The sequence below is a fragment of the Desmodus rotundus genome, chromosome 5 (assembly GCF_022682495.2).
Source record: "Desmodus rotundus isolate HL8 chromosome 5, HLdesRot8A.1, whole genome shotgun sequence".
Taxonomy (NCBI): domain Eukaryota; kingdom Metazoa; phylum Chordata; class Mammalia; order Chiroptera; family Phyllostomidae; genus Desmodus; species Desmodus rotundus.
Window position 1 is genome coordinate 35935818 of NC_071391.1, and position 23884 is coordinate 35959701.

A 23884-nucleotide genomic window follows, 5' to 3' on the forward strand; every position below is an offset into this window, starting at 1 on the left:
AGCTCTTTGAACATCTGATCACCATTTTTTTGAACTCCACATCTGATACATTGGTTACCTCCATTTGGTTTAGTTCTTTTTCTGGGGTTTTGTTCTGTTCTTTCATTTGGGCCATATTTCTTTGTCTCCTCAATTTGGCAGCCTTCCTGTGTTTATTTCTGTGTATTAGGTAGAGCTGCTTTGACTCCTTGTCTTAGTAGCATGGCCTATTGTAGAAAAGGCACCTGTTGACTGTGTGGGTTAGAATCTTAGGTAATCGCCAGGTTGGGACAACTCACTTCACTGCTTTGTGGCTCTGTGTGGGGGGAGGGCTCAGAGAGGGCACAAATACTGTTCCTTGGCTTCTGAAGGTTTGCCTGGCACTCGCTCCATTTCCAGTCACTTCACCCACTTCCCATATGTGATTGGTGCCCTTCCAGCTTTTGCCCTTGGTGCTGAATCCCAGAGTGGGTGGGTTTGCATATGTTCTAAGTCCATGCAGTCCCTTTAAATGGAGCCTCCTGAAAATCCAGCGTTTTCTTCTGCCACCCCAAACCCCACTGTTTTTACAGCCTGAACTGATGTGAATTTATGTTTCTGGCGCTGGAACACTGGGCTGTGTGGTCTGGCCTGGGGCTTGGATCTCTCACTCCCAAGGTATCTATCCCTCCTGATTTTTATCCACCATTTGTGAATGTGGGACTATCTGTTCCAGCACTGCCACTGCCTCTCTGTGCCACAACGCCTCTCTGCGCCACACCGCCTCCCTGCCCATCTCTGTGACTTTGCCCCTCTTACCTGCCTGGAAGAATGTGGCCTCTTTAAATTCTTGGTTGTCGGACTTCCATACAGCTTGATTTTCTGATGGTTCTGGGTGTTATGTGTTTTGAGGTCTAGTTGTAATTCTGTGGTTGCATGAGTAGGTTAAGTGTGTCTACCTATGCCTCCATCTTGATCAGAAGCCCTATTTATTTATTATTAAAAAAAATCCAACCTGAAGACATGCTTAGTGATTTTTTAATTTTTTTAGAGGGAGAGGAGGGGAGAAAGAGAGAAGGAGAGAAACACTGACGTGAGAGAGATATATGGGTGCTCTTTATAGTTTATATGTAGAAATTATTCCCAAATAAAAAGCTTTAAAAAGTAGAACAACCAGGTTTATTATTTTATTTTGCTCATGATTTTCTGGGTCACGAATGGCTGGCCTGGGTGGCTCTTGCTTGGAATCTGTCACGTAGTTGCAGTCAGTCAAATGACAGCAGGGGCTGCAGGCATCTGAAGGTTGGGCAGACCGGGTGTCCAAGATGTCTCACATGGCTGGCAGTTGATGCTGGCCATTGGCTAGGAGCTCAGCTGGATTTTTGCGGAGTCGAGGCGGGGGGTGGTAGTGGGAAAGGAAGGCAGAAAGAGAGGGAGAGAAACATTGATATGAGAGAGAAACACTGATCCGTTGCCTCTCATACACGTTCCAACTGGGGACCAAATCCACGATCCAGGCATGTGCCCTGACTGGGAATCAAATTGGTGACCTTTTGATCTGCAGGATGACACCCAACCCCCTGAGCCACACTGGTCAGGTCAGTTGGACCTTTGACTGACATGTTTACATGTGGCGTCTCTAGCATGGCAGTCTCATGGTAGCCAGACTTCTTACTTTGTTTCTCCTAGAGCGAGAACTGGTAGAAGGTGCATGGCCTTTTCTGATCTAGCCTTGGAAGTTATCCAGCATCTCTTTTGCTGCATTCTGCTGGTTCCAAGAGAGTTGTTATGTTGTGTCCAAGAACTTGCAGTCATGTTCCAAAACTGCCATAGATGCTTATTACATGCCAGGTGCTATTACATGTTTTAACTCATTTGATTCTTCCTAAAAATACCCCCCTCAAGGTAGGTAGTCTTAGTATCCTTGCTTTAGAGAAGAGAGGCACAGAGGTTAAATAGGTTCTCAACATCACACCATTATTGGAAGAGCTAGGATTTGAATCCAGACAGTCTGGCCTCAGAGCCCATGGCTTTATCCACCATCCTCTACTGCCTCTACGTAGAGCTTTGGTTCCTGCTACATTCAGTTATACAGCCACACACATAGAGATCATCACTCTTCATTCACAATCAGTGGTATGCAAACTCCCAATACACTCAAAATCATACGACACAATGCTTACCTTCTCAGCTCTGACTTTTGCATACGTAGTTTCCTTTCCTTCCAATTATTTGTCTGCCTACATTATTTATTACTCAGGTCTTTTAGGAAGTTTTCCATGACTGGCCAACTCTGGGGTGAGTGCTTCCCCTATGGGTGCACATGCTACCTGTACTAAGTTACAGCCCTTATCCTTGTACTTTATAATTTGCCTGTTGTCCCAGCTGTCTCTCCCATCAGACTCTAAGTTCCCTGAGGGCAGGGATATTGTTTTGTTGTGAAAGGATCCTCAGCACAGTGCCTGGCATGTAGTGTGCAAATCAGTACATCCTAATCTCTCACGCACACTCTCGTCTTATAAATTACCATATATTTCCCACACAGAAACACAGCCACTAAGACACTCGCCTGACATGTACAAAATCTGTCACATTCACTCTTGCCCGGGCATGCTCAGTCACTGTGACTTATCCCCCATGGCTCAGACTTTGACACATTCCTCACATGCTATCACATACACAATACTGTGACAGAGTTCTAGTCCTCAATCACTGCCACACACTGTTTTTCACATAATCACGCTCACCATCTGTACACTTAAAACAGGATATTTATTCTCCCACAAATGGAGTTAAGATGACAAGAGCGCTATTTTTCACACATGCCTTCACATACTGTATTTTTCATCCACATAATCCCTGACAATCCCTGATATACACAGAAGACACACTGTCTTCTTCCTACCCCCACTTGACACCCTCTCTCTCACGTACTCACACACACTCAACAAGGGGAATTAGGGGCCACATCCCGGAGGTCTTAACCCTCTGGTCAGCTGGGGAATCTCAGCCCAGCCCACGTGGCCCCGCCCCACCCCGCCCCCTCATGCATATGCAGCACCTTGGCGTAGCAGCCCGGCCCCCAGACGGCCATTTGTAGCGGCGCTGGAGGCTGCGTTCGCCAGGCGCTACGGAGACGGGTGGACTAGCGCGCCCCGCGACCGCGGCTGCTCCTGGTCCTCGCTGCTCCCCCGCTTTTCCGCGCCTCGGGCGGGACTTGGCCAGCCAGGGCGCTGCGCTGCCGCACGCACCAGCCTTCCCAGCAGCTCCGGGCGCCCGGGACCCCCGCCCGGCTGCTTGCCCGCAGCCCGCCGGCCGCACACGAACCCGGAGCCGGGCCTAGGGCGGGCGGCGGCTCGGCGTGGCCGGGCTGGGCTCTGCGGCGTCCCCATGGCCGCGGCCGGTTGGCGGGACGGCTCCGGCCAGGAGAAGTACCGGCTGGTAGTGGTCGGCGGGGGCGGCGTGGGCAAGTCAGCGCTCACCATCCAGTTCATCCAGGTGCCTAGAGCGGGCCTGCCGGGGGCGTTGGGGGGGTGGCGGGCGGGGGCTCGCACTACCTGTGGCGAGGCGGCAGCCGCGACCCCGCCCCGGAGGTGCTGCGCGGGCTGGGGGCCGACGGGCTTGGGGCTCGAGGCTGGTTCTTTCCACCAACCCTACGCCGGCAACACCGCGCTCCTGCCTGCCTGGCGCCCAGCTCAGCGTCCAGGGAGTCGTGCTTCTAAGGAATGTGGCCGGGAGGGCGGAGCTGGGAGGGTAGGAAGCACCGATCCACCTTATCACTCCTGCCGAGGCCCGTGCCCTCCCGGAGAGGCAGAGGCAGCCCCGCTGCGCTGGGCTTCCTACCCGGAGGGCTGGGCCAGGGTGCGGGGCGTCCGGTGTGGGGCTGGAGCCCCCAGCGCTGGGTTTTCAGCAGCTCTGGCCGCCTCCTGAACCGTCGGTGCAATCGTGGTGGCAACTTGGCTGCGGCTCCGCGTGGTCTCCCGGTTCTCTGCGCACGCTGAGCCGGAGCTGCCCGCTTCAAGCGAGTGTTGTTTCTCTTTGTGTGTGTGCTTTTCTTTTAAGTAATCTCTTAGGTAATATGCCCGGGTGGGAGTGTGTGATAATGCCCCAGGGAAATGGTGGCTTCTAGGAGGACAAGAATGTTCCGATATGGGTGAGACCATCTCCCAGGAATTCCTGATGCCTTCCTCCTCCTAGCTGTGCCAAGGTGAAGTTTGGGATGGGCCGGACTAGGAGGTGGCCAACCCAGCCCAGCATTCTGTGTCCAATCCAACCACCCTCTCCCCCACCCCCAACCCTCTTGGTAGCTGGAGGCGGAAAATCAAGTGTTGCAAAGAAAAGGGGGGTAGCACTCTTCATTCTTGGGATTCACTCTTGGTGAGAGGTTTGAGTGATCATTTTTGGGGGTTTTAAAAAGCGAAACCCAGTTATCTCCGCTTTTGTCAACATAAAAGGTGTGGTGTATGCTGGGAGAGAACGAAGGTACCTCATTATAACAGGTAACAAAGATATTCTTAGTATATCATGAGTAATGCTAAGAGGCTTTGGTGAAGTATTTACTTTTGGTTTACGTTCACCCATTTGTTATCATTTGGGATACTGGAATAGCTTATTTCATTTCATTTAATGTTTATAGTGACATTAAAATACAGAGTACTGAAACGTAAATGTGATCGTTACCTTTCACATTGACTTAATGAACAGTAAGCGATGTTACGCTATTTCAAGGTATTAAAAAACTGCTGCTTAAACCTTTATGTCCGGGAAGAGAAAATGTTTATGTAACGATCATTTGCAGTATGCTCATTAGTGGGTTAAAAAAATCACACTCAGAGGTGAGGTTGGTTTAAGTTTAGCAGGCTGCAGAATCAGGGATGCTGTCATGTTGCTATTTCCCTAGGGCTAAAGAGAGACGAAGTTACTGATGGCGAAGCAAAACAATTTATAGCTAATCCTTTCTTTGGGGATTGCAGTTAATGGGGACGAGGGTGTTGGTGAGGAGTGAGGGAGTAATACTGGGTTCCAGTATTAATTAAGAATGTTACCTAAAATACTTAAACCACAAATACTTCTTTAGTTTTTTTGGGGGAGGGGCCATCTGTATGTATTTGAACCTGAGTGTAAATGAATTGTTTAATTAAAGAATTGGAACCTTTTGCTGGCTTTCTAATGACTTTCTAGAATTCATTTGTTAAATACCTCCTTTATGAATATAAATGGACCTGGGTGCTCTAGATGACCTAAAAGAAATAGAGGAGGCACGTATGCATCGGGAAGACAGATATTTATATGTAGAGAAATAGTGTGAGCTTTGAGTCAGACAGGTTTGAGTGCCTGGTCTTGCTCTGTTATTTATTCACTGTGAGAACATTGCCCAAGTACTTGGCTTCTCTGAGCCTCAGTTTTCTCTTTAGTAAACTGGGTTTGATCACACATTCTTTACAATCCTTTATGGGAAACTTCCTGTAGTATGTACTCCGTTAATGATGGCTATTATTATAAATTTTTATGTGTACAGTGCTGTAACTCATTTAAATGCAAAGGGAATTCAGAATCGGGGAAAAGTCAGTTTGCTAAGGGTTGGTTGGTAAAAGTACTATGTGGCCCTGGCCAGTGTGGCTCAGGTGGTTGGAGAGTCCTCTTGTGAACCTAAAGGTTGAGGGTTCAATCCCTGGTCAGGGCACATATTTAGGTTGCAGGTTCAAACCCTGGTCCAGGTGTATGTGGGAGGCAATGGAGCGATGTTTCTCTCTCTCTGCTTCCTCCCTCTCTCCCTTCTCTCTGCAAGCAATTAAAAAATGTCCTTGGGTGAGGATTTTAAAAAAGCATGATATAGGGTGGATAGTGGGGACAGAGGACATGTGCTGTGTGAATATGGGGAGTCATACATGCTAGCTCTGTGAGAGGAGGCAGGCAGGAAGGGGTGTGGGAAAGGCAATTGACTTGGGGCCAATGAAGGGGAGAAACATAGGCTCTAACGTTGAGACTCCCTGGAGAGTCAGGAGCCAGACCACCTGGATGGAGTTTTAGTTTTGTGTAACCATAGGCAAATTTTACTTAACCTCTCTGTACCTCAGTTTTCCCCATCTGTAATCTGGGGAAATACAAAGTACCACATACATTGTTGTATAAATTAAATGAGTTAATGTGTCAAGAGCCTAGACTAGTGTCTAGTGCATAGTAAGGCCGCAGGCATTTTTATTATTGTTATATTAATCTTAGATTATGGAACTGATGTGACTGTCATCTACACTTAATAGAGCTGTTGTTTATTTTCTGACTCCTGGAACATTGAAATTCATTATGCTTTGATTGTCTAGCAGTAGTCTTTGGAGGGAGGGAACACAGCAGGAGGATAATAACCTTAACAGGCGGAAGTCAGTTCTTTGTGGAGGAGTTCAAGATGGCACAAATTGGTTTTATTTATTTTTGAAGACTCCTGTGATTAAAAAAGTGTTTTTATACTGTTTAAAATACATTTTTCTATTTTATAATCTTTAGCAGAAAAAATATGGTGAATTTGGGAGTGGAGAACTTAAAAACGACTTTGCCTCAGCCCTGACTTTCTTTAACTTTAGCTCTACTTGTTGTCTTCTATGCTTATGAAGAGCAGCAAAATTAGGAAATTAAGGCAATAATTACTTAATTGAGGTGCCATTTCCTCTTTAAAATGAATATAACATCATAAAGTGTGACAAAAATATAAAATATTGTTAAGAGTATATGTGTGTACATGACCTGCTTCTTTATATTGTTCATAGATTTTTGAAAAATGTTTTAAGTTCTCTTGGTAAATGGAATACCTAAATGGTGAATAAACTCTAGTTAGGAAATTATCTTAAACATTGTAGAAATTGAAGTGGAGAGAACACTTGATATCTGGGTTCTAGGCTTCCCTGCTCAGTGACAGTGGGAATATCTAATCTCCCTGCTCTCTTCAAGGCTTCAGTTTCCTCATGAAATATGGGTTTAGTCGAACAAACCTCTGCATCTTTCAAATACGAGGTTCTTACCTAGTTAACTAGGTGTGTGTCATTGGTTAAGTTTCTTAGGTTCTCCCAAGTGTGCTTCCCTACGTGAAAAGGGAACTAGTAGGATTTTTGGAGAAAATAATATAATACATGCAAATCATTTAACACAGTGCCATCTACAGAGTAAGTAATAATTGTTACCTGGTTTTATTTGCTGTTACTCTGTATCTTGTTCCTCAAAAACAAAAATTGTGATTTGTTCACTTTTCCTTGACATAAAGGTAAGAGACATAATCTGGTCTCTTAAGTCTTCAGCACCCTCCTCCACCTTCTCCTCTTAACCTCATAATCCCCTCTTCACTGCCCTGTGGTACTTAGGTGATGAATCATGATCCCATTTCCGGTTGGGGAAATTCTTTTTATCAGTTGGGGGTTAATTTTGGGGAATAATGGTATAATTGTTGGGGTTTTGAGTTAATGCTAATCTAGCAGCTCTGAGAAGAGACCAAATGTGTTTTACAGAAGTAGAGAAATTTCTCAGCTTCTGTTATTTATTTAAGTATCCTGACTTTAATTCAGCAGTTCGTCAGATTTTGAGCTGTATGGGGGTAGCTGCTTTCGCAACATACTGAGCTTTAGTCAGTCTTACAACTCGTTAGTCCTGACCTGATGCAGACATTGCTTTTTACCTGGAGTTTGTCTTTTTTTTTTTTTAATGATTTTACTATGGTTTTAAGAACTATTTGACAATTTTATTTATTTATTTTTATAGAGAGGGGAAGGAAGGGAGAAAGAGAGGTAGAAAACCATCGATGTGAGAGAGAAACATCAATCAGTTGCCTCTCAAATGTGCCCTGACCAGGAATTGAACTGGTGACCTTTCGCTTGGTGGGGTGATGTACACCCAGCTGAGCCACAGCAGTCAGGGCTAGAGTTCGTCATCTGCTGGATGCTTTTTAGCAGAGATCCTAAAAGAGATTTCAAGACTTCATGTACTTGTGTTCATAGTTAGTTGATCCACGTGGGAAGATTTAGGTTCCTGAATTGCTGTTCAGTTGCGACCTCCTGAAGACACATCCTACAATTACAAATCATTTAAAATTATCTTTATCTGTGAATTTGAAACTATACTGTACACTTACTTTTAGTGTGCAGATTACTGGTTTACATTTTTATAGCAATTTACAAATGAATTCTTAGCATTGAAAAACACGACATCTCTCTCAATGGTGGTACTTAATAGAGATTTCCTCATTTTGGCAATAGCTGAAATGGTTCTGCTGGCAACTGCTAGACCAAAGTGCCGGGTACTGCCTTCTTATAGAAGGTGACTGCTTTTTGTCAGAGGAGAAACAAGGAAATTCTAACCTAGGATTTCTTAAAACTCATTAGTTGTTCTAACCGGGAGGGGTGGGGGAGGGGGGTGTCCATCCCTCCTGGGATGCGGAAGAGCAGGAATGTAGTGAGGACACTTCTGCTGAGTACTTTAAGAACCCTGCTTTTGACGGGCAGGCTGGGATGGGATTTTTAATTCATGTGTTGCTGAAGTGTCGTGGGTCTTTCCTAAGCTTTGAAATGAAAGTAGTCTGTTGAATTCACCTAGGAAAATAAATTGGTAACTTTGAAAGTGGGGGAGGGTAAAGAAAGAGACTTTCTTAAAGCTTTTGTGTGTGTGTGTGTGTGTGTTAATTTTAAGGGTTCTTTTTTCAAAATAAAGTACATATCTTAAAGTTGAAACAGATTTTTTTGATGATGCATGAACATTCCACCCCCCCTTTTTATTTGGCATGGTAAAATAGAAGAACCTGTAGGATATTAGTTCTGCTGTGCCCTCCTTACTGAAAAGTGATAATGAGTGAAAAACTTTCACTTTGCCTGCAGACAATGTGGAGTTAATAGTCATTGAATCTTCCTGAAAGGCCTTGATCTTGAATTACTTTGTGGAGCCAGAGTCTGTGTTTGGGATTAAAATTTAGTTTAAAGTAATGTCCTTGGTAGGCCTCTGATTTCTGTTTTGCAAAGAAATATGTGTCCCAGGCTTTTATGAAAAAGATAAAGATTTATATGTTTATTTACTTATTTTCTCTCTGGTTCTGAAAGAAGCAAAGAAATATAAGTTGTCAAATTGTGCTACTGGAGATATAATTAGACTTAGTTCCTTGTAACCTTATAAATTATGTTTTATTTTTAGTGTTTTATGAAAGCATTGTGATTGTTTATTGGTTACCTAGCAGTAAATAGCATTGACTTAGTTTAATTAAAACTTTTGTAGTCACAGAATTTGTTGTTTGTATATATTAGTTTAATATTGCCAACCAACTTTCTTGTCATCGCCCATGGTGATGTTTTTTCCTAGGAGGAGCTAGGAAATTTCATGAGTGAGAAATGTTCAGTACTAGACATGGGAATGTAAATGTCACAATGACACCCAGTGTTGCTTTTTAAAGAAACTTCACCCAGGTTTCCCCAGTGCTCACATTTTACCATGTTAGTTTCATTCCTCCCCGCCATATACACACTGTATGTAATATACACACTGCTTTTTTTCTGAATCATTTGAGTATAACTTGAAGATAATGCCCCTTATTGTTAAATACCTCCGTATAGATTTCCCCAAAATAGGGGCTTTTACTTACGTAAACACAGTAGATAACTAAAATCAGAAATTACAGTTGACTTTATTACTAATCTAATGTACAGAACTTTTCCAGATTTTTGTGAAATGTCCCCAAAATGCCCTTTATAGCAAAAGAGCATCTCAGATTATGCAGTGCATTCTGTTTCCATGTCTTTTAAAATTTGACAGGCAGCTAATTACTGAGATGGCATTTTTAATTCATTTGTGTTGCTAAAGTGTCATAGGTCCTTCCTAAACTTCGAAATTAGTCTGTTTAGTTCATTTAAGAAAATTGGTGGCTATGAAAGTGGAGGGGGGTGGGGAAAGCCTGTGTTTTATGACATTGACATTTTTGAAGAGTACAAGTTAGTTGTTTGTCGAGGTTCCTCAGTCTGAGTTTGTTTCTTCATGGTTAGATTCAGGTAATGCGTTTTGGGGGGCAGGAATAACAAAAATGATAGTTATTCCCAGTGTGTTGTATCAGGAGACATCAGATACGTTTTGACTTGACTATATATGTGCTTACCTTTTGACTCAGTAATTCCAAATTTAGGAATTTATCATGAAGATGCACTTCCAAAAAGGATGCAGATACACATGCAGGAGGTCACAGCATTGTTTGTGATTCACGTAATTATAAGTAACCTACAGGCTAGGGAAGGAGTGGAATAAGATATGGTACAGTCACCCAGTGGAACATTACACGCAGCTTGAAGAAGGACGGGAAGGGTCACTATGAACTGGTTGCAGGGTATCTTGTTCAGTGAAGAAAGGAAAGTGTGAAGTATCTACTGTACATTTAGTATATTGCCTGTTGTATAAGAGAGAAGGGGAAAGAAGAAAAATACATATTGTTCGTTGGGATGAAAACAGCGCAGGAAGGAGAAGTCAGAAATTAATGAGGTGGGCGGTCATGGGGCTGGGTGACCCTTCTGAGGGTGCCTTTCTCACTTTTGGAAACATGTTAATGGTTCACATACTCAGTATATAAACAGCAAACACCAGTAAAATCAAGTGATGAGAAAAAAACCCCACCCTAAGGTAGACGGGATTCAGGAACTAGTGAACCAAACATTTTTTCAAATGAATAACAATACCACACTGAAGGGAGGAAGAAGAAAAACTAAATAACTTTTGAACCTGGTATTTGGACTGTGTCCTTAGGATAAGGACCAACCCCCCTCCATTTCCTCACGCCCCCCTAAAAAAAGTCCAAACAAACATTGAACCCTAGTTAACAGTTTTTTTCCCCGTCACAAAAGAATGGGTTTACAATTTTGAAACAATTTTCTATGCTAGGACTAAGCAAATAAGTAAATATAATTGTGGAAAATGGAAGCCACATTTTCTGACTGTTGGAGAAGGGAATTATAAATGTGGAAAAGGAGAAGTCTAGAATGAACACTGATGTTTTATTTATTAAAAAGTTAAAAAAAAATTCTTACCCAGGGACATTTTTATTGATTTGAGAGAGCGAGAGAGAGAGAGACATTGATGTGAGAGGGAACCATCGTACTGTTGCCTCCCATAGGGGCCCTGACCTCAGGATCAAACCTACAAGCTGGGTATGTGCCCTGATCAGGAATCAAACCCATGACCTTTTGGTTTTACAGGATGATGCTCCAACCAACTGAGCCACACTGGCCAGGGCAAACTCCGTGATGTTTGATCGGAATTGAAGATACTGGCATGAACTCATGGTTTAAAAGGTATAGGGATAGATACAGAAATAGATACGTGTGGATACACACACACACACATCTGTATATCTTTTTGTCAGTTCCCTTTGCTGAGAGGGTCTAGAGACAGTGGCACTCCATTAGCAGGGAAAACACGGACAGCCAGATCTAGGTTTCTGAGTATCGCTCTTTACTAAAAGGAGCCTTGGTGAGATGGCTGGTCCCAGGGCTAGGGCAGGGAAGAACAGGAGGCGAGCTTGGAGCACCCTGTAGTGCCATAAAGGAAAAGAAGTGCTCAGAAAGCAGTGATGATGACAGGTCAGAGGCGTAACCGTCAGTGTGTAAGAGCCCCCGCTGGCTCACTGTGGGACAGTATACGATCGTTGAAATAAATAGATAGTAATTGACAATTGCCCACAAATAATGAATCTGCAGCTCCATAGTGATAAATAAATGAAGGAGGAAGGGATTTTTTAAGGTAGAATTCTGACTAATAAGCATGGAGAAAATGATGGCCTTAGAAAATCATTCGGCCATCATACCAGTTGATTCAAGTATGCGTCATAAACGGATGTTAAAACTAGTGGCTGAAAGTTCGAGTAGCTGGAGTATCTGCCCGTAAGGTATTATAGATGATCAAGGGGAAAATAATAACCACAGTAGAGAAACCGGGCTGATAATCACTTTGAATGAATAAGCAAAGGTAACGTCTCCGGCGCTGCTTTGGATGATAATAGGCAGAGTTTGTTTTACTCGGTTACGCCAACGAGATCGGGTCTTCATAGTCATTCTGGCTAGCCACTGAATGACAGTCAGCCTGAAGGCACAAAGTTGAGGCAAAAAGGGGACCAGTTTTCCCTCTGTTTAAGGAGAAAATTTCTCCTTAATTTTGTAGGCAGATGCCTTTCAAGGGAAAGGTTGATAAATTTAGTTAGATCAATACAGGTTTTGACGATGTTCTTTAGTCATTGTTCCAGTCTTGTTTTTTCGCTATGTAGATTTCCCCCCCTATGTTCTGTGGTGGTTTTTTTTAAAGGTTTTATTTATTTATTTTTAGAGGGGAAGTGGGGGGGCGGGGGGGGCGGAGAGAGGGAGAGAGACATTGATGTGAGAAACTTCAGTTGGTTGCCTGTCACATGCACCCTGACCTGGAATCAATCCGGCGACCTTTCACTTTGTGAGATGATGCCCAGCCAGCTAAGTGAGCCACAGTGGTCAGGGCTCCGTGGTGATTTTCCAAGGTAGATTCTCCTTTTTTACTACTCAGATTTACCTGAAAATTATTTCTTTCTTAAACATTTAATTAGAAAATCAGAATAATAATGTTTCCAGTATGGAAAACAAAGAAGTTTAGTAGTTTTTTTCACTCTGTTTCCACCCACTGCTTTAGTGTCCTTATTTAAAGCATCTAAAACTGTGTGATTGAATTGTTTTTAAAAGATTTTTTTTTTGTGTTTGGCACTTTATTTTGGTGTTATAATAATAAAAAATACTCAGTGGTATGGATCCCTTTCTCATCAAGGATTATTGCTTTTGCCATGCCTGTCATTCTAACTGGTTTCAGCACTTACAGGCAGTCCTCGTCAACACCCAGTTTTTACATGAATTGTGATTCAGAGAACATTTTCAGGTACTTTTTACTGAGAAGATATCGAAGTTATAGTTACTTTTGCATGCTAAATAATGATTTGGCTGGGTATAAAATTATTGGGTCCCGACGCTTTTGTATTAAAACAGTGGAGGTACTGCTTTATTCTCTTCCATGGCTTGGCCCGTATCAGGCTGGTCTCAAGTTTCCACTCTGCAGGAATACCTGCCGTTCTCCTTGTGTACTTGTAGCCTTTTCTTATCATTGGAAATGGAAACAATCAGGAACTGATTAAAGTTTTTTTCTGTTCACTCGTTTTCCCTGGGAAACTAAGGAAAACTCTCGGGACAAGGGGAGGTTTTCTTCTCCATTTTTGTATTCACTTTCTCAATTATCTTGTGAAATATCTACTATTCGTGCATCAATTCTCTGAAATCTTTATAACATATTAAGCTAACCAGTGAAAAGGATAAGATAGTATCCATTCTAGAAGAATTTGTCAAATTTGCTTTCTGTGTCACTGATTTTTTTTTTCCTGTATGGCAGAATATGGGGTTTTTTTTTCAATTTTTTTCTCCCAGATGAAGAGTTCTTAGCTGTTCTTGGTGTTGACGTGAAGAACTGGCCAGCCCTCAGAATTACTGGGGACCACTGAGATTCCCATTCTTTTTTGGTGCTAAAGGGCAGGTTGATACCAGGGAGCTTTAATTTTTGGAGTATCAGTATCAGGATTTCAACAAATGTGAAGTTCTGTTAAGTCTGCTAAGACATTCAGCTGCATTTGGGTTTTTGGCTGAGAGGTATAAATGTGGAGAAAGAGAAATGGTTAAAAGGGATAGTTTTCAAGTTTATTATTCTTTAAGTCTAAAGCTTTTTGCACTGAGGCAAGTAGAAGAGTCTGGGGGGAGGGTGTGTGTGTGTGTTGAGCTGTAAAATGCAGATCAAGGCAAAGGTTTTTCTTGCTGTATGTATAGAAATTGGAATGATCTAGAAGCAAAAGGAGTCCTTTCTTCAGAGTGTGTGTGTTTGTGTAATCTGAAGTATGTTTATTTTATATTGCATAGTGTATTATTGGTCTTTCATGATTTCATATATAAACTTTTGTTGTTTTCTCCTTTTTTAAAAAAAATGAGGGAGCTTGCCATCTCTTTCTTACTATCATACTCTAGGTATATTATGTGCTATAATTTATATTTTTAAAGATATTTTGAAGGAATTCTAGTGAGGACAGAATGTTTTCTTAGTGACCATCATCACAAAGTCTAGTATCCTTACTGACGTTTGGAAAGGCATTATTAGACTGATTTTGCATTGATTCCTTTGATAAGCAGTCTTGTGCTTTTTATCAATTCTGAGATACAGTGGAACCTTGATTCTTGAGCTCAGTTTTTTCTGGAAGGCGGTTTGTGAGGTGATTTGCTTGAAAACCGAATCATGTTTTCCCATTAGAAATACAATGTCAGCAGGAAAGGGTGGTCGGTCAAGAACAGAGACATTTTTTCTGTGAACGACTTTGTCAGGAACTGAATTGTTCTGGATGGGAGGTGTTTGAGAGACTGAGGTTCAACTGTAATTTTCATTTGAGTTTGAATATCCCCTTAATGTTTGAGTAATTTTGAATTTGGTGAAGGATTGAGTTGACCTTTTAAAGGTTGCTGGCTTTCCTGGGCTGTTGTTAAAAAACGTGACCTGTAAATTCTCTATGTTTTGGAACATTAATAATTTTTAATGTAATGGTCCAGTGTAACACTGATTTTTGTAAATATCCCAAGAACATGAGAGAAGAATGAGCATTTATTTGTATCATATAAGGTGCAACGTTTTACACAAATCTATTGAAATGGAATGTGTTTATTGTATTATTAAGATCTTCCATATCCTTCCTTTTTTTCCTTGCCTATTTAATTTTTGAAACTGTGAAATACATTTATTAAATCTGCTATGAGGACCTTTAATTTTTTCTTGCCTTCCTAGTATTACTTTATTTTGATGTTACATTTGGGTATATAAAATGTTCTGGTGATTACATCTTTGTATTTTTTATAATTAGTCTTGTGCTGAATTTTACCTCGAATTTATCCTGTGATAGTAATATTGCCATCCTTCTTTTTGTTTGTATGCATTCACTTCATTTGTACTTTTTTTTGAGGGGGGCAGAGATAGGGGGAGAGAGAGAGAGAGGGAGGGAGAAAGAGAGAGGGAGAGAGAGAGAGAAAAAAAAGGAGAAAGAAAGAAATGTTGATGTGAAACATTTGATTGGCTGCCTTCCCTGTGTGCCCTCACTGGGGACCAAACCTCCAAACCTGCAACCTAGGCATGTGCCCTGACTGGAATGGAACCCGTGACCTTTTGATTTACGGGAGGTTGCTCCGCCCAATTGAGCCACAAAGGCCAGGGTGTCTTTTTGTTTTTTGTTACTTTGTCATTTTGTGGTAACCTGTTGTAAATAGTATGTAATACGATCTTTAAAAGTCAAACCAGAGAGTCTCTGTCTTTTAGTAGGGGAATTCAGCCCATTTACATGTATTGTATATGTGAAATTACGTATTTGTAAGATAATTTAGATAACTTTGTTTTTATCTTTTAAAATATTTTTGTATTTCATATCTATTTTAACCTTTATTTATGTAGGCTTAATTAAGGTTTTTCAATTGCTTTATTTTCCCTGCATTGAAAGTAGTATAAGACATTATTTTAAAAGTAGAGGTTGTTTCTGAGCAACTTACTCCTTGTGGTTGCCTTATAAAATTGAACACCACAGCTGCCATGTTTTTGTTTTTTAAAAAGATGTCCGAGACCCGGAAAAATTCATAGACTGCTTATCTGAAAAAAAGCAGTTTGAAGTAGTGTAAAGTCACCTAAAGTGAAGTGTAAAATCCTTGCAAGTCAAGACATTGAGATCTTGGTTCAGCCACTGTGTGACTGGCTTTAGACAAGGCAACCATTCCACGTGTGGTTCCCTTTGGCATTATTATTTTAAATGCTGGAAACACTAGGATGTTTACAAGTAAAACAAACGTTTCGGTAGAAAAATTTAGAGATTTGGAATATTTTGCCTAAATGTCTGCCCCTTCGTTGTACTTATATATTTTATTCTTATTTAGATTTTAAGAATAATAGACCGGGCATACCTTTGTTACATAGAAGTAAGCATGAACCAAATATTTGCTAATATTTATTTATCACGAGTGTTAGGTCTTGAGGAAGACATAGTAAATAGTTGGAAATAAAAGGTCTTAGGAACAATGAGTTGTATCTGCTATGATTCCATAACGGCTAGTTACTGAAGAAGACAAATAACTGGATTTTATAGTTTCTCTGTAGTTAAAAGGTTCTGTATATGTGGCATGTGCACGTTTGAATCTTGAGTTTTCTTTGAAGTTTTAGTAGTCGATCCATAGCATTCAGTCTTATTCAAAATAATCTTTACAGAAGGTAGTCCCATTTTAATTTTTCTCTGAAAATTCTGACTCAGGAAATGTGAAACAGCCTAAGAGTGAGGTCTAAAGATTTATTACTCTTGTTTTATTTCCTAGTGGGTTTTCTCTTACTGTCTTGATTTTGGTTAAATGATGACATGTAGTTGAGATGAGAACAGTCAGCAGTTTGTTAGCTGAAAGGAAAAGAACAGTAAGCGAGTAATGGAGTCAAACTGCAAGGGAAGGTTAGTTATAGATGTAATACTGAGTTTCAGAAATCTCGTGGGAAAGGTATGTGACTTAAATTTGTAATTTGGGCCCTTTTGCCTCTGAACTTGTGCCGGCTAAATAAGGTAGGGAAATTCACCTTGTGCAGGCAGATGCATGTATGCCGGCGCCCACAGGAGAGTGTGTAAACTGAGGAAAAGTGAACCTAAGGATCTAAAGGATTTGTGGGTTTGGGAAATAATAAATTGGAAATGAAATGTAAAACAAAGGTGTAGTTCTGCTAATTTAATGACTGCAGACATTTAAATGGATGGTTGTAGTAGCTTAATTGAGTACTATATGAATTTATTATTTTCAGATATTAGCATGAAATTTCCATGCCAACCACTTGGTTTGAATTAATTACTTTTAAATTATCCAGTTAATGTTAAATTTTTCTTGTAACCTCTGCAATGGTTTATTTTAAAGTACTTTTCATTCAGTTGAAAGTTAAGAATGGAGTAGGAATTGGCGAGGTTGCAAGTTAGTAATTCAAACTTCATCCAGTGTTTGGTTTCTGGGATAACTTCTTACTGTTACGAAGTTTGTTTCTGCGGCTTAGCAGGTGCTACAATAGTGTGGAAAACTTTGACTTCTGTTATGTACCATTACATTGTGATTCTCAGTTTTTAATTTTACATTTAAAGACACAGTCTGATGTTTTGTTTTGTTTTATTCTCCTTCCTCAAATCGTTGCAAATGACGTAGTTGGTTAGATTTCTCCGTCGCAGTTTCAGGAAGGCGCCGTTGACTGAGTTGGCTCGTCAGATGAAGTCGTCCGACATGGGTTGCTTTAGTTTGTGGTTTTAGATGAACAGTACATAGTACACAGCTGTTGCTTCAGCAGCTTTGTTCCAGCTGTCTTACTGGTCTGTCACAAAATACCCCGCATTCCTTTTTTTTTTTTAATGGAAACCCTTGTAATATTCTATTAAAGTGGGTCCTAGTAATTACGTTAATGACTTTACTTTTATGCCTGTCAATAGCTATTTATTCAGAACGGTGCTAAAATGGATTATGACTAAGAGATTTAAACCTTGTATTTATACTTTTTCACTGTGAATTAAAGTTGTCGTTGTGAAATATTTATACAAGACAAGTTAAGTGGTTAACATTGAAAAAGGCACCAAACTTAATATCCCCAGATAAGTAGTTGTTATCTGGGTAATGGAACTGTCATCTTCTAATTTCTAATTTTAACCTTGAGTTTGTATTAATTCATTTTTTTTTAAGAGAGAGGGGAAGGGAGAAAGAGAAGAGTTTCTATTAATTATTAATTTCAGTAGAATTGTAAGGTGAAAAAACCATAATAGTGTGATTATAAAACTTGTATAGAACCTGAATAGGTAAATTTTAGTTTGTAGTTTTGATAAGGTGGTTAGACTTCAGTTGATTTTCCTATCCGATATAGTAACTGAATTATAATACTAAAGGTTTCAAGTTTTGTTTTTTTACTAAGGATAAGGAACAGGGACCTCTGAAGAATATTTTGAATCAATAGTGATTAATGTACAAGGTCTGTCCGGAAAAAGTCCAGCCACTGTGATTATAAAGAGAATGGTTTTCACTACATCGATGTAACCTGGCAGCCAAGGAGAGTGGACTGGAATGTGCATGTGTGAACAATGATGACTTCACTGTACTAGTCAGTGGGGGTGGTAGATGCCACTGAGTGAGCTTGTGTATTTTGTGGCTGGAGCATTTAAAATGACTGAGCTAGTAGAGCAATGAATCTGCATCAAATTTTGCATTAAGCTTGAACATTCCTCTGCGGAAACTATTAGGATGATTCAGAAGGCTGCAGCTAGGGGCAGCTGGTGATCAGCAGCGTCATCACAACAATGTGCCCGCTCATGCATCACCTCTCATGCAGAGTATTTTAGGAAAAAATCCAGTCATCCAGGTGACTTAGCCCCACTACAGCCCAGATTTGGCACCCTGAGACTTCTGGCTTTTCCCAAAACAAAAAAATTACCTTTGAAAGGGAAGTTCAGTCCTCAGACTGTAAATGAGATTCAGGAAAATATGATGGAGTAGCCTGATGGCGATTGCGAGAACTGTATGAGGTCCCAAGGTGCCTACTTTGAAGGGGACTGAGGCATCATTGCCCTGTGTACAGTGTTTCTTCTATCTTATATCTTCAATAAATGTCTCGATTTTTCATATTGCATGAGTGGATGCCTCCTGGTTAGACCTCATATACTGTGCATTTTCTGTGAATTAGACACCATGGTAAAAGCTTAACAAGCATTGCCTTATTTAATCTTTACAATTTATTAGATCTTTTTTACAGATGGGGAAACTGAGGCTCACACCTTAAATAAGTCAAGGTCCCATAATATGAGATTTGAATCCATATTTTCTGATTACAAAATGCCAGAGCCCCTTCAACATTTTTTTAATTTAAAATACTTATTTTAAACATTTATGTGTTTACCTACCTACCTACCTACCTACCTACCTACCTACCTACTTACTCACCTATGTTCCTTAATAATGAAGGCTTTGCCTAAGTTTTTCTTCTTTTAAAAAAATGCGTAGGTTCTTGGAACATTTTCCATTTAGTTGGAAAATTAGGAAAGCTGGGATTGAAGAGGGAATGAAGTTTTGTTGAAAGTGTCCCTTTACCTCCTTTTATTCTCCCTCCTGCCTCCCTGTGATCCATTTCTCATTACTCTTGCTCTGGCGGCTGCTGCTCTTCCCCCACCTGGCAACCCCCAGACACCTGCCCTGTAGCTATTGGTAATCCGTGCTGTCACACAGTGTGCTGGGGGAACACAGTGATCACACTTAGTCACAGTCTGTGTGAAATACACAGCCATGACTCTTCTGAAGCTGTGTCATCCTTTATGAAATGTCCTTTTAGCTGACTAATTCTTAGTCATCTTTCTAGATATAAGTAAGGCTTTTTATTTCCAACAAGCCTTTCCCGAGGAATATCCATATTGGACTAGGGGCCCCTCCAATGTGCTTCCACAGTATCCTCTGCATTTTTTTTTCCTCTTGAAAGTAATTTATGGAAGTGATACTCCTTTGGTGTTTAATTCCTGAAGACCAAAAAAAAAAGCCTTCTATATAACCTTAGTACAGTTATCAAAATCAGGAAATGATAGCATTATTATCTAACTTAACTCAAAATTTGCCAGTCGTTATAATAATGTCCTTTATAACAAAAAAATTTCAGGGGGGGGGTGTCCAGGATACAATCCAGGATTGCGTGTTGCACTTATGTTTCATGTCTTTTTAGTCTTAAAGTTACTTGTAAAATATCCCACAATTTGGATTATCTGCTGTTTTCTTACTAGAATCAAATTGTGTGGTTTTGGCAGAAATGGCACAAAAGAAAAGCCTCCAGTACATCATATCACAGGGGCATATGTTATGTATTTTCCCCATTGATGATAATATGAAATCTGATAACTTAGTTATCTGCTGAAAAATTAGTGATTTTCCCTTTGTAATTAATAAATATTTTGTGGGTGGAGGTACTAAGACCAGGTTAATAAGTAGTTATTTTTGATCCTTTGCGGTTGGGCTTCTTTCTTCCAACTCCTTTCCGTTCTCCCTTCCTTGTTTCCTAGTTTTTTCTTTGTTGTTGTTACATTTACTGTCTCCAATTTGCATTTTGTGAAAAGAATGTTTTTTGATGCCCTTGAAGAAGGCTTGCATCGTATGTTCTTTAGGGCCAAAGCTCCCAGTTACTACATGTTTTTTTAATCAGTAAAAGGATCTATATTTTCTTGGCCTTGGTTTCTTTGTCTGTAAAATGAAGGGGTTGAAATAGATTTTATCTAAGGTCCTTTGGATTCTAAAGTCCTGTATGCCACATGAGTTTGAGTTTAAAAAAGTTAATTAGATTGTTACGTCTTACTTGACCCCTTTAAGTAAGGTTTTGAGGAGGTTTTTACATATTTTCGTACAGTATGTAGATGTCTCATTGCTTTGGCTCGTAAGAGAACTGCCCTCACCCGGACTGGGGCCAGGCCGTCTCTCACATCTAGGTAATGCCGCCTTCCAACTTGGAAGGCAGAGTGAGTTTCTTCTCTTCTGATGGGGCAGGGTTGGGAGTGGGGGACTCATTCCCACAACAGTCATTAAATAAATTCTGTAATTCCTTAAAGTTTTCTAAATTGTTTAAAGCAAAAAGAAGGGGGAAAACCCCCAATTCTGTCCAATAGTGTTTATTACCTTGAAAACCATGATTTATGTATAATTTCTTCTGGAGGGTTTTACAGTTTCTAAAGAAGTGAGAATCTTGACTCAGTGTAGAATATAGAACAAATTATTCAGTTGTAGGATTATTTCATTATAAACAGACTGAGTCAAGTGTTACTTCAACATTGTTAATAATTTTGAGTTCTGTAGTAAAAGCATTAGGTTATTTAATGAATTATAAAAAATTAATTTGGGCACACTTTAACTTTTTAAAGTAATTCTTCCTTAGGAATTTTTTATGACTAGCACTTATTTTTATGATTTACATGTGTGTAATACTTTCGTTTTCACAGAACCTTTGTGTGCATGATTTCGTTCTGTACCAGAAAGGACCCTTTATGGATTGGAAGGCCGTGTGACATTGTCATGGTCATCATTACTTCCATTCTCTACCTCACAGGTGGCAAACACAAGGCCCTCCACCTTGTTTTATCCACTCGGCACCTTGTTTCTACCTGGCGGCAGCACCGAGCTCCTTGCCCGTAGTTAAGGAGTAGTTACATTTATACAGTCCTAAAGTTACATTCGGCCCTTTGAAGGCAACCGTGAGCTGATGAGGGCCTTGGTGAAAATGAATTTGACACATCCCTGCTCTACATGAAGAAATGGAGGCTTGGGAAGAAGTGATTTGCCCAAGGTCCTATGACAAGTAAACAGTGAAAGTGGGATTTATTAACATAGGTTTCCTGACTCTTTAAAACATATTTATTTATTTATTTTTAAATTTTTGTTATTATCTTTTCAGATTTTATTTCTTTTTAGAGGGGGAAGGGAGGGAGAGAAACATTGATGTGAGAGAGAAACATCCATTGGTTGCCTCTTGCATACGCCCCACACGAACCCACAACCCAGGCACTTGCCCTACCCAGGGACCAAACCAGTGAGCTTTTGCTTCTCAGGACAATGCCTAACCAACTGGGTGGGCCACACTGGTGGGACGGTGTCCTGACTCTTAAAATCGAGAATGTTCTGACTACAGAATTATGAATGTTAAATTGGAACTTACCAGAGGGGAACTGAAAAGAGTGATATATATCCTTTTAGTGAATGGAATTCTGTTACGTGACCATAGCACTGAATGGGGAGGAGAAAGAGGGAAGAGTAACTGAGGCTTCCTCAGAAACTCATTTGATGACATATGTTTCTGTGAAAATTGTTAATGATGGTGACTGATGAAAAGGTTAGTGTGGGGCCAAACATTTGAAGTGGCATCCTCTCTCTAAAATATAGCTGAAGCCTGGACTGATGTGACTGTGTTGGGCGGTGTCCCGCAAGGCAAGGGGTTGCCCAGCAGTCCCTAGTTGGATACCCGGTCAGGGCACATGCGTAGATTGTCGGTTTGGTCCCCAGTTGGGGTGCCTGCCAGAGGCAACCTAATGAATGTTTCTCACATTGATGTTTCTCTCCCTGTGTTCTCCCTCCCTTACCCTCTCGTTAAAAATGGATAAATACGATCTTTAGAAAAATAAAACGTAGCTTAAGAAGATTGAGGTATCCATTCTACAAATCACTGTTGTATAAATGCCCGAGGATGACAAACACCAAATTTAGGTATTGATTACCTCTTGGGGTGGGAAGGCCAAGGAGGGGGAAGTGTATTGTCCAGGGACATATAAGTGCCTAGAATCATAATTGCTAATGTTTTGTTTCCTAAATTGGGAGTTAGGTATACATAATCTTAATTTTTCTTCATAACATTTTCTAAGATATAGTTAATTAACAATAACGTACTCTGAATTGACTGGAAACTTTTAGCCTTTCGTTTGGTGTTCAAGGTGTCTTGACTTGGTTGACCAGACACAAGTGTGTTCTTTAGGGGTTTTCCTCCAGGGTGGGGAACTCTTTTTCTTCCTTTGTCTATTGAAACAACAAATAAAACTTGAGTACAATACTTATTACAGTAAAAAGTTCATATTTGAGTTTGTGAGTAAAACTGTTTTTTGTGAATGTGTGTGTATAAGTCTATGCATTGTGATTTGCTTTTAAAATTACGGTATATACACAGTTTCTAAAGCTTTCTCCAAAGCACAGTTATTTGATTTCATCTTGGTGGTTACAGGAACTGATGATTAATTTTGCCTTAAATTTCCTGTATGAAGAAGTGATACCTTTAACTTTTCCCAGCACAACATTGGTAATACTATTTGTAGGTATACAAAATAAGCGCTCACATAATGTGGTTTTAGGTAGGTGTGAGTACCGATTAAGAGAAAATCTAGAATATAATATACTAGATCTGTGCTCTGTGCTATACTGTTGACATTCTTGGGTCATAAAATTTTCTTATTTATAATATAAATGGATAATTTTTGGACTGAAAACATTTTCATCAAGAACTGATTTTGTGTGTTTGGGGGCATTCAGAATTATTTACTTAATTTAAAAATGTGCTACCCGTTTGGTGGCCTTGTGAATGACAGGATTCATATTCAAGTTTGGACGATCATGGGATTAGGAAAAACGTTGTTGGTAGTTGTTTGTCTCAGAACTTTGCCTTTATTTGGGTAATTCTTATTTTTGGAGAGGTAAAATGTGAGTGAGAAGGAATTCTGTGTTCTTTAATGTGAAAGTATGTGCAGCTAATTTCCTCAGTAAAGACATTGATTGAAAACGTGATTTAAGGGCATCTTTAGGAAATGTGTGCTTAGGAGGAAGTGAGTGGGGAGGGCTGGGGTGGGTACGAGATAGCAGGTTGGGGAAGGTGGAATAAATTTTTTTTTTTTAATGACAATTTTGGATCTTATAATGCAATTGATAAAGAACTTTGCTTTTCTATAACATAACATTTTAAGATACCAAGAATTACAACGGAGGATTGTATCAGGACTATAGACCTTGGAGATTTTAATATGATCCTTAGAATATTAATAATAACATGTACATACACATATAATATACTTTATTTCCTTAGTTGACCAAGTTTCCTGTGTAATTTAAGCATATCAAGTAGGCCTGATTAATTTAAAAATTCTCTTTTGTAACGAGAGAAAAATGTTCAGAGGTGTTCCAGAGGCCTGCTGTGCTACCTGCCTTGTTTACTGAAACGGCACCATTGCGGAGAAGTTGGACCCCAATTCTTAAGTTCTGCAAAGAAAGAGTTCAGAGACAAGAGCTCAAATTACAAGAGAAAGTTTATTTAGAAAGTTCCAGAGGTAGTAACCAGGAGCCGT

General features: G+C 40.3%; 1 protein-coding gene and 1 long non-coding RNA gene across 3 annotated transcripts in view; one reads left to right on the plus strand and one right to left on the minus strand.

Annotated features, from left to right (window-relative positions):
* Window positions 1–1121: 1121 nt before the first annotated feature.
* On the minus strand, window positions 1122–4010 carry LOC139440907 (uncharacterized). The gene is made up of 2 exons (XR_011651193.1): window positions 3516–4010; window positions 1122–1332 (listed from the first exon to the last, which is right to left on the minus strand). It is a non-coding gene; the product is annotated as an uncharacterized lncRNA (long non-coding RNA).
* RRAS2 (RAS related 2) overlaps window positions 3043–23884 on the plus strand; it is a 72985-nt gene continuing 52143 nt past the window's right edge. The window contains exon 1 of one of the 2 annotated variants that reach the window (XM_053924189.1): window positions 3043–3456. In XM_053924189.1, the coding sequence (XP_053780164.1) occupies window positions 3349–3456 (108 nt within the window). In that variant the 5' untranslated portion in view covers window positions 3043–3348. Of the gene's footprint in view, window positions 3457–4009; window positions 4032–23884 lie in introns of those variants that run through there. The other variant, XM_053924190.1, reaches the window with a different exon arrangement.